Source organism: Gossypium hirsutum, chromosome D12 (assembly GCF_007990345.1).
Source record: "Gossypium hirsutum isolate 1008001.06 chromosome D12, Gossypium_hirsutum_v2.1, whole genome shotgun sequence".
Classification (NCBI taxonomy): Eukaryota; Viridiplantae; Streptophyta; class Magnoliopsida; order Malvales; family Malvaceae; genus Gossypium; species Gossypium hirsutum.
In genome coordinates, this window is record NC_053448.1 from 52,479,345 (window position 1) to 52,489,404 (window position 10,060).

General features: G+C 31.4%; 1 protein-coding gene across 1 annotated transcript; it reads left to right on the plus strand.

Moving 5' to 3' along the window:
* The first annotated feature begins 7,224 nt into the window (after nt 1-7,224).
* LOC107947614 (F-box/kelch-repeat protein At1g74510) lies at nt 7,225-9,708 on the plus strand. The gene is made up of 2 exons (XM_041107071.1): nt 7,225-7,361; nt 8,192-9,708. The coding sequence occupies exon 2, from the start codon at nt 8,257-8,259 to the stop codon at nt 9,436-9,438; it is 1,182 nt and encodes a 393-aa protein (XP_040963005.1). The 5' UTR covers nt 7,225-7,361; nt 8,192-8,256; the 3' UTR covers nt 9,439-9,708.
* Nucleotides 9,709-10,060: the final 352 nt, after the last annotated feature.

Genomic DNA, 10,060 nt, shown 5'->3' on the forward strand with positions numbered 1-10,060 from the left:
ACATATTTTTTAATTTTAAAAAAAACATCTAACATGTAAAAAAGTGGTGGCGTCATTCTTAATGGCTCCATAAAAAAAGGATTATTTTTTTAAAGTCCCTAATTTTTCAGAAATAGCAATATTCTCTAGTATTTATACAGGTGACGCCATTCTACATGACTCCACCAAAAAAAATTTTTTTTATTGGGTTTACTGACGTGGCATGTTAGCGACCACAAACTTTTTAACTTCACCAATTTTTATTGTAAATTTCAAGTTATTTACATGTAAAAAAGAGAGAGATCATTTTCATAATTAATCAACATTTTAATTTCTTTTGTAAAAAAAAAAATCTCTATATAGAAAATTTACTTACTCAATTTAGCTATTTCTAAATATTTGTTTATGTCAATATGCTCCCTAAACAGTTGTTAATGGGAATATGGTTGAGAAACCAATGGTTCATTGTCTCTATTTTAGTCTTTTCCAATCCATTTTTCTGGAGACTATAGTTGTTTTGTTTTTGCAGCAAAATATGACAATTGTTTTTTTACTTAAAATCTTGAATCATTTTAATTGGCTTATGGTGTTCCTTTTGAGTACAAACAGAAACCTTACCCATCATATTTGAGTTTTTTGGCTATACTATATATTCTATCTTTGCACATTGCATTTTGGTTTAGTCAGTGACTCTAAGGGATAGGACTGCCTCAGTGGTCCAAATATGTTAATTGACTTATAATTCCCATTAAAAAAACCTTTTATATAAAATTAGCTCTTGTAGTACAATATTGCTACTTAATTTTTTTTTTTGGATACTGTCATAATAATCCCAATAAAAAGGAGACCTGTCACCTCAAAAACCAAGTTATTATTAAGTGAATAATAGGTAAAAGATTAAAAAAGAAAGAAAAATGTGAAAATCAAATTGAAAGTTTTAAAAATATATAAAAATTCTGAAAATTTTAACAAATCAAAGTTAAAATAAATTAAAATTTAGAAAATATAAAAAATAATATTTTCTTAAATTTATATTTCTTAAATGATAGTATGGAGCTACTGTGTTTGTAATTGCAAATATCTTATTCTAAAATTTACCTAATTCAAGTTTAATTTATCTAATTTTCTTATTCTAAAGATGAATTATAAAATTTTGGTATATTAATTTACAATTTCATAAATTTTGTAAAGTAAATTTACCATTTTGAGTTAAAGCCATTACCTACACATTACTTATTACGATTATAATTATTTGTGTATGTAATAAATATACATAAAATGATGTTATAAAAATCAAATAAAAATAAAAATTTTGATACGTGTAATTCAGCCCATGTGTGAACAGAGAGCTGAAATGGTAGGAACAATAAATTCTCCATATTTGGAGATTGGTTAGAGCAAGATTTTTGAAGCTTTCTGAGGGAATCTCACATAAATGAGAAAGGGAAAAAGATAGTAAAGAAATGAATGTCTATCCAAATAAAAAGAGAGAGAAAGGGGAACTTCTTATAAATATATTAACCAATGGTTAGACGATGTATATATGGTAATTAACCTTTTTTGTATTTTAAAATTCATTTAAAAACAAATGCATAAAAATCTCTTAAATTGATAAGTAATTTTAAGAGGATTCATGCTTTTTATTAAACACAAAAAGGCAAAAAGCCAGAGAAAAAATTCAAATTTGAACACATCTGTATTGCCTATGCCATTTCAAGAGCATGGGCCCCACCATTTTGACGGTTTTTTTCCTCCCACGATATTACTCAAAAAATTTTTAATTTAAAAAAATTTATCATTATCTCATTTATTTAGTTTAATTTTAAAATATTTTAAAAATTAATTAAATACTAATGTGTCATATACGTGCCAACCTACATGTATGTTATGTAATAAAATTAAAAAACACTAATTTTTCCATCCAATTTTAGGTGATTTAACAAAAAAAATACGAGTTCAATTTGAATTTTATTTTTGAAATATGTGTTATATATGTGGTAATCTACATGTATGTTATGTAATAAAATTAACAAACACTAATTTTTCTATCCAATTTTAGGTGATTTAACAAAAAAAAAAACACGAGTTCAATAATTAAAAGAGACGAAAAATTAAATAGAGAGTTAAAATGTAATTTTTATAAAGTTTGAAGGCCAAAAAGATTATTATGCCTATGCAAAACATCATCATCCATCAAAATTAAGGTTATAAAATGTAAAAGGCAAGTCCTTGTTTTGACTAAATAATTGTAATGTTAGCTCAATCAAAAAGGCACATTTCTAATTTTTTACTGAAAATATTAACTTCAACTTTGGGTATTTATAATAGGAAAGCTAATTTAAAGTAACATGGATTCATTTTAACTTAGTCATTCAAGTATATGCTAAACTATTTGAATTTTATTTTTGAAGTATGAGTTGATTTAATTTGATTTAATCGAAACTCGAATTTCAATGTATATTTTTTCTTTTGACTATATATTTTTCTTTTTTAAATAGTATGTATTTTTTAAAGAAAAATATTATTATTAATAGGAATCATGAATAATAATAATACAAAGATATGATACATAGTATAAATTATAAAATAGTATAAATTATAAATAAATCGCTACAAAACTAACACAAATGCCTTTTTTATTGAATAATTTAAAAAAATGAGAAGGACAATTTGATAGTAACTACAACAGTGGAATAATTGCATCAACTATGATCTATCATGATAAAGCCTTTCGAGAACAAATCTTAAAAGATCTGGCAACACCTTATATTGACAAACTTCACATACGCCAAAACATGACTTAAAATAGAAAGTAAAAATACAACCACATTTGTTTTCAAAGAAAACAGAGTGGACAAAACAAAAACCACGAAAAATATGGACAAAATAAAACTACAAAGCTGGACAAAACTGTGATAGTGTGGATTGAAGTTAAAAACAAAATAGGACTACAAAAGATATTGAAGAAACCGCGATCAACAACCAACCCAAAAGCCAACGTCGCTGATGAAACAAAGGTTTAATTTGAAAAAGTTGAGCAGCTAGAGTTTTCTATGAAAAGAAGAGAAATAAGAGAGGGGGAAATATTTTCCATTAGTTTTAAATAGTATGTACTTAAATTGACTCGATTAAAACTTTCATTTTTTTTGGTGAAAAATTATAAACAGAAATACAACATAACAACTACTGAAATACTTTAAAAGCTTTGTCTCTTTGGATAGCCGTAACCACCAAATCAGGAGGTACTTCAAAGATCTGAAGGGAAGTTTGCCAAGAGTGACTGATCTTTGTCAATTGATCTGTAATTAAATTACACTCCCTAGGAACATACTTGATTTCCTACTGACCATCCAAGTGCAACAAACGTTTAACTCTTCTAAGCAACGTAATACTGGAGTCCACCAACTCCTCCATGGACAAGGCACTAAGCACCTCAAGGTTATCTGTTTGAATCCTGACTTTCTTGTAGCCCTTATTTAAAAAAAAATAAGAATTCCATCAAGAACACCCCAAAGTTCTTCCTTCAAAGGTAAACATTTGCCCAGATAATGATTAAAGCCCAAAATCCAATTGCTAGCCTAATCACGAGCCACCCCACTCGCGGATGCATTTCCAGAAGCTCTAGCCACTGCTCTATCAGAAAATAAATAGACCCAATTGTCTTCATAATGGGAGTGAATTTTCAAATTGGGTGAGTTAGGCTTGGCCTCATTTAGAAAAGGTTCAAATAGTTGGGCCCAACTTAGAGAGACTTTTACTATTTCATAAGCCGTCTAATAAATGTGTTGGAAGATGAAAAGATTCCTGTTCTTCCAAATTATCCAAGAAATTAATCCAAATAAGCATGACCAAGTAATCCTTTATCCTGCATCTTAAAATGACAACAAAGGTTAGTGGAAAACTAATTTTGAAGAGAATTAGAAAAAAACCTGGATTGCTTCTCAGGAGGGACTACAAGCATCCATGCTTCCTTAGCCGTCAAACAGTCTCGGAGAACATGCATAATGTCCTCAGTATCATGACCACATGATAAGCTCACACTGTTTTGCCCAATTCCTCTCCTAGCACGTTTTGAATTAGTAAGAAGCCTCTGTTTGACCAAAAGCTATAGTAAAAGACGGAATCTCTGTGGGCCTTGATATTTCCAAATAGGCTTCCAAATATCATCTTTAAGACTCCAAGAATCTTCTTTTAAAGCTTAGTAAGCACTACGAACAGAAAAAAACCTTGAACCAGATCGAGCCCAAATGATCCTATCCTCACCACCAGCATAATGAGGAGGGGGATACTTACTATATGCTTTATCACGTTATCAGGTAGCCAAATATGAAGGAAATAAACGTTCCAAAAACCATCAAGAAGAACCCAATCCCTCAAAGTGCTCTCCAAATCTAGGCTTGCATGCGTTGGGACAAAAGAAAAAAGAGGACCAACTTCTGGTACCCAAAAATATTTCTGACCACGAATTGTAGAGCCATCACCTATAGACCACATGAGATTCTCACAAAAAAGGGGCCACACCTTAGAAAGGGAACTCCAAAGATGAGAGTATTGATTTCTGTGAATATAATCTAGAAGCTAATTCTTCCAACCATATAAGTTAAACCGTTATAAGTTAATAAAGTCAAGGGAATTTATTTTAACTTATTGAAGTATATGTTAAAATAAAATGGTTTTTTCATATTTAATCGATAAAGTACTGGTTGCTTTATTCAAAATAATTAATAGAACATAAGAACATTAATTTAGATTCGACCGTTGTGGAAGACGACAAATAATAGATATAATTATATCATTTTTAATAAATTTATTTAATATACTTCCACCAAAACCTTAATCTAGTCGAAATACCTTTTTATCGATTATGTTCTTTTTATTTGTTTTCATAGTATCTAATTTGACACGATCAAAGCCCTAATTAAGATCAAGATTATAAAGTCAACCAAGTCAAAAGGGTTTATGTTAACTTTTTCATGCATATGTGTTAAGATAAAGGTTTTTTTAATTCACATTTGATAAAAAAAGTAGTGGTTTTATTCAATAATTGATAGAACATAAGAACATTAATCAAGATCCCATCATTATAAAAAAATATTTTCCTAAAAAAGTAGTGGTTTTTTTATTCACCCTTTGACCTTGGTCAAACCCCATCTCTTGAGATTTCAATTTTCTCCAGAAGGAAGATCTTCGATTAAATCTAGCCATTCTTGTGAAGACCTGACTTCCAAACACAACATATCCATTAAGCTTGGCGTTGGCTCTACGAGCTTCTGCAAACTTGGGAAACCTTACAAAGCCAAACATTGTCCTTTCATACTACGTTTCCTTGGAATAAAAGCATTTATAACATGACCGTGATAACCAAAAATTTTCCATAGCCCTTTCCAAAAGATTTTTTTTGGTAATCTCTCCATGAAAATTGTTGAACACCCTTTAGTCCTTTCACAAAACCGAAACACCATCTCAAAATAATCTCAATTACCACATATAAAGTAAGGTTTTTGTTTCACATTGGATTAGGAAAGTACTAATTTCTTTAATCAAAATAATTAATAGAACATAAGAACATCAACCAAGGTCCGATCATTTTTTTTGTCGAAACCAGGGTATCCACTGCAAATAGTGGTGACTAATACTCTCACCACAGGTGCTTTCCAAAGAGGTAAACGACTGGCCAGAAAATGTACTCCGTTCCCACGGGCAGGGATCAAACCACCGACCTCATGGTCATGTAGGATCCGATCGTTTTGAAAAATAACAAAAATTAGACGCATTAATATTAATTTTTGAAGTATAAATTCATTTAATGTGATTTGACTGAAATCTTAATTTAGATCAAATTCTTTCTTTACCGATTATATTTCTTTATTTGTTTCCATAGTTTTGATTTGATTCGGTCAAAGCCCTAATTAGGACGGACATTAAAAGATTAAAATTCAATTAAACTTATTGACATATATGTGTTAAAATAAAAATACTTTTATTCACATCCGATCAGAAAAGTACTAGTTGATTTTTCCAAAATAATTAATAGAACATGAGAACATTAATCAAGGTTCGATCATTTTGAAAAACAACAAAAAATGTATACAATTATTTTGAAATTTGAAGTACAAGTTCATTTAATTTGATTCGATCGAAACCGTAATTTAGATGAAATTCCTTTTTATTTTATTTTATTTTTTTATTTGTCTTCATAATGTAGTATGTATTTAGTTTGACTCAATCAAAACCATACGTAATAAATATGTTAAAATAAAATGAGGAAGGAATGCACATGATAGGGTTTCATGGCCAAATGGGAAATCCTTCATCATTCCAGCCAATCGGGAAATCCTTCATTATTCCGACCAACAAGTGAGTGACATAATTCACCTCCCATGGAATCTACTCAAAACCAACTTTTGATTCATGACTACATAACTCCTGAATTCTTAGAACCAAATCTTTATATAAATACGCTTCCAAACCACCATTGATACTTTAATAGCAAGTGTGCAATCTGTTTCAATACCTCTCCATTTAGCATCTCATGCCATAATAAGACCGTCATAAATTACCCATACCTCTGCTTACTCAACACTATACCTGCCGATATTTCTACCTAATCCACATACCCAATTATCATACCCATCTCTCTCCACTACTGCCGACGCGAGTAAACTTGAAACCGGACTACAAGCACCATCGATATTCAATTTTATGAATCTCGAAGGAGGTGGAACCCACATTAGATCCCCATGGTAGGATAATTATTTAAATATATGCTTAAAATATATAGGCAACTCTATTAATTGTGTTTGAAAATTTTAAAAAAAAAGATATGAATCATTAAAAATATCATAAAAGGAAGGTTGGTGAGAAAAAAAGGAAAGAAAAAAATGCATGCAAAAACAATTCTAATAATTTTAAATACAATATAATTATAAAACAATATGAAAATTTTATAAAAAAATATAAATACAGAACAAAATATAAAAATAATTATATTTTTTCAGTGAAGACTAAAGAAGGTCTGGAAATTCAAACACGTGAAAAAAACAAGGTTCGTAGTTTGGTTTTCCTTTGGTTGGGACCATAATTCTTAAACAACAACTCCCTTTCATAGAAGTTGTAGGCCCCACCTTTTCCTTCCTTTTTTTTCTTGTTAAAAATAAATTTTAAAAAAAATTACAATTTTAAATATATATATTTTTAATTATAAATTCACTTCTCTTTCAGCCATTTTTTTTATAAGCTCTCTCCCTCTCTCACTCTCTAAGTGAATATAAACTATAGCTAGAGAAAGAGAGAATTAGAAGCAAATTGAGCTTTTGTTTTGTTAATTTGATCCCCGAATAGCTAAAAGCTTCAGCCCCTTTTTTGTTAATTAGAAGTAATTTGTAAGCCTTTTTTCCGTTTCTTTTATGATGGTTTGTGGATTCATTTTCAACTTTCTCATTTCCATTGTTAAAGCTTATGGTTGCTTTTTCTTTTTTTATTGAATTCTCTTTAAGGGCAGCATCTACTATGAAATGAGAGTAAACTCTTTTTTATTATTATTTGAAATGTATTGATTTTAGTGAAGGTAGATCATTTATCTTGGTTACATTTTGGAGTTAAATTTAGATTTGATTTTCACTGTTGATTGTCAAAAAATGTGGCATGTGATTGACTCTTGATGAGTTTTCTTTCCTTTCCTCACGGTTTCTTAACTTTATATGTGTTCATAGAAGTGAAATAAAAAGATAACATCTTTTGAATAATTATCATTTCTCATTCATGTTGTAGATTTTAATTTTCAAGTTATTTATGCTTCGTAAAGAGCATCAAGTTGTAAGTTCTATCATATTGTTTGATTTTTAATTCTTGGTTTTGATTACTAAACTATTCTTGTTATGAATGTTGCTTTTGATGATAGGCATTATTTTTTTTTGTGATAATTTTTTTTTGGCTTTGTTTGGGTTGATAGAAGTGTGCTATTCCTTTTCTTCTAAATTGAGTTCTTTTTTTTCTTGAGATTAGCATGAATAGTGTATTTCAGCTCTCCTGTAAGTGATTTCTGCTGGGATTTTATAATAATTTTTTGATGCATTTTATGGAATTCTATGATATGTGAATTGGTGCATTTCCTATATAAATTAGTCTCTGTCTATTTGTCTCTCTCTCTCTCATTATATATATTTATATTTCATGTAATGACTGATCAATTTTACATATTATTATCATGAAGAACAAAAAGGAAGGTTCCTGGTTCTCTCACAAAGCTAGAACTAGTAAGAAGACAGAGAAGATCTTATGGCGAAAAGGGGTGTCAAAGTACTCAAAGGTGACGAGAAGAAGGAAAAAAAGGAGGATATGTGGCTTGCCCAAATTGGCCAACGAGAAAACCACTGCTATGCTTGGGACAATTCAGAATCAAGTTTACTGATCTACCAGCTTGGGCGAGACATCTCGATTAACTGTCTCATTCGTTGCTCAAGGTCTGATTATGGCATCATTGCAACTTTGAATACAGGTTTCCACTCTCTTATACGGAGTGGTGAGCTCTACAAATTGAGGCGACAAATGGGAATTGTTGAACATTGGGTTTACTTCTCCTGCAACCTTTTGGAGTGGGAGGCTTTTGATCCAATCCATCGTCGATGGATGCATATGCCTAAAATGCAGGCCTATGAATGTTTCATGTGTTCTGATAAGGAGTCATTGGCTGTTGGAACCCAACTTCTTGTTTCTGGAAAAGAAATAATGTACCCTATTGTCTATAAATATTGCATTTTGACGCACACATGGGCAACCGAGATGAGGATGCATACACCCAGGTGCTTGTTTGCATCTGCTAGCCTGGGTGAAATCGGAACTATAGCTGGTGGTTGTGATCTGCGTGGAAATATTTTGAGTTCAGCAGAGCTTTATAATTCTGAAACTGGCAGATGGGAGACTATTCCAAGCATGAATAAGGCTAGAAGAATGTGTTCTGCGGTGTTCATGGATGGGAAGTTTTATGTTATTGGTGGCATTGGGGTTGAGAGTTTGAAGACAATAACATCCGTAGAGGTGTATGATTTGAAGACCAAGACTTGGAGTGAGATACCTAACATGTACCCTGCACGAAACGAGGAGGCTGGACCAACAGAAGAACTTCTTACAGCTGAGGCACCTCCTCTAGTGGCAGTTGTGAATGATGTGTTGTATGTAGCTGATCATGTACTGAAGCAAGTGAAGAAATATGACAAGGAGAAGAACTTGTGGGTAACTGTAGGGCCATTCCCTGAGCGTACAGCCTCAATGAATGGGTGGGGGATAGCATTTAGGGCATGCGGGGATCAGCTAATGGTTATTGGAGGACCTAGGGTTTTAGGTGCAGGGTTTGTTGAGATTAACTCTTGGGTCCCAAATGAGGGTCCACTAGAATGGAACTTGGTCGCCAGAAAGCCTTCTAGCAGTTTTGTGTATAACTGTGCCGTCATGGGATGCTGACATGTGCATCTAGTTTCGGTGGCACCATGTTGTTGCATAAAGTCTTTTTCTGCTACAACCCACAGACACAGTCATAATAGGAGGTTTTAAGATTTTGACCCTTCTTAGTTTTATTATGTTTTGTAACTTTCCTTCCATTTTCTTTGTTGTTCCTTTTGTTGAGTGGTTGCCATCAGGGTTTGTTAAAGTTTGTGTTATGTTGAACAAAGCATAGTTCCATAACAAAGTCCAAGTACATTTTAGACTGTTTTCAATGTTAAGGAAGTTTCTTTCGACCAAATATTAGTCTCGTGCAATTATTGAACACACACATATTTATAACAGTTTACCCAATCCCTACTCTTTTCCTCTAGGGAAAGAAAAAGATAGAAAGGATGTATGATCATGAAAAGCTTAATCCTTTCCCCTAGTGAGAGGGAGCAGTAGCCGGAGGGAGAAGATGGAGAGAGAGAGAGAGAGAGGGGGCGGGGGAAGGGGCTTTTTCTTCATTTAATTTTAATATAAATTTTTTAATTAATTTTTAAAATTTTTAGTACTTTTCATTCAATATTAATATAAAGTTTGCCTCATATTACATTTTAGTCACTTATATTTGAAATGTTACATTTTAGTCATGTATGTT

Bases quoted from the DNA above. Each gene is read 5' to 3' on its own strand.
- LOC107947614 (XM_041107071.1), top strand. From the start codon at position 8,257: ATGGCGAAAAGGGGTGTCAAAGTACTCAAAGGTGACGAGAAGAAGGAA.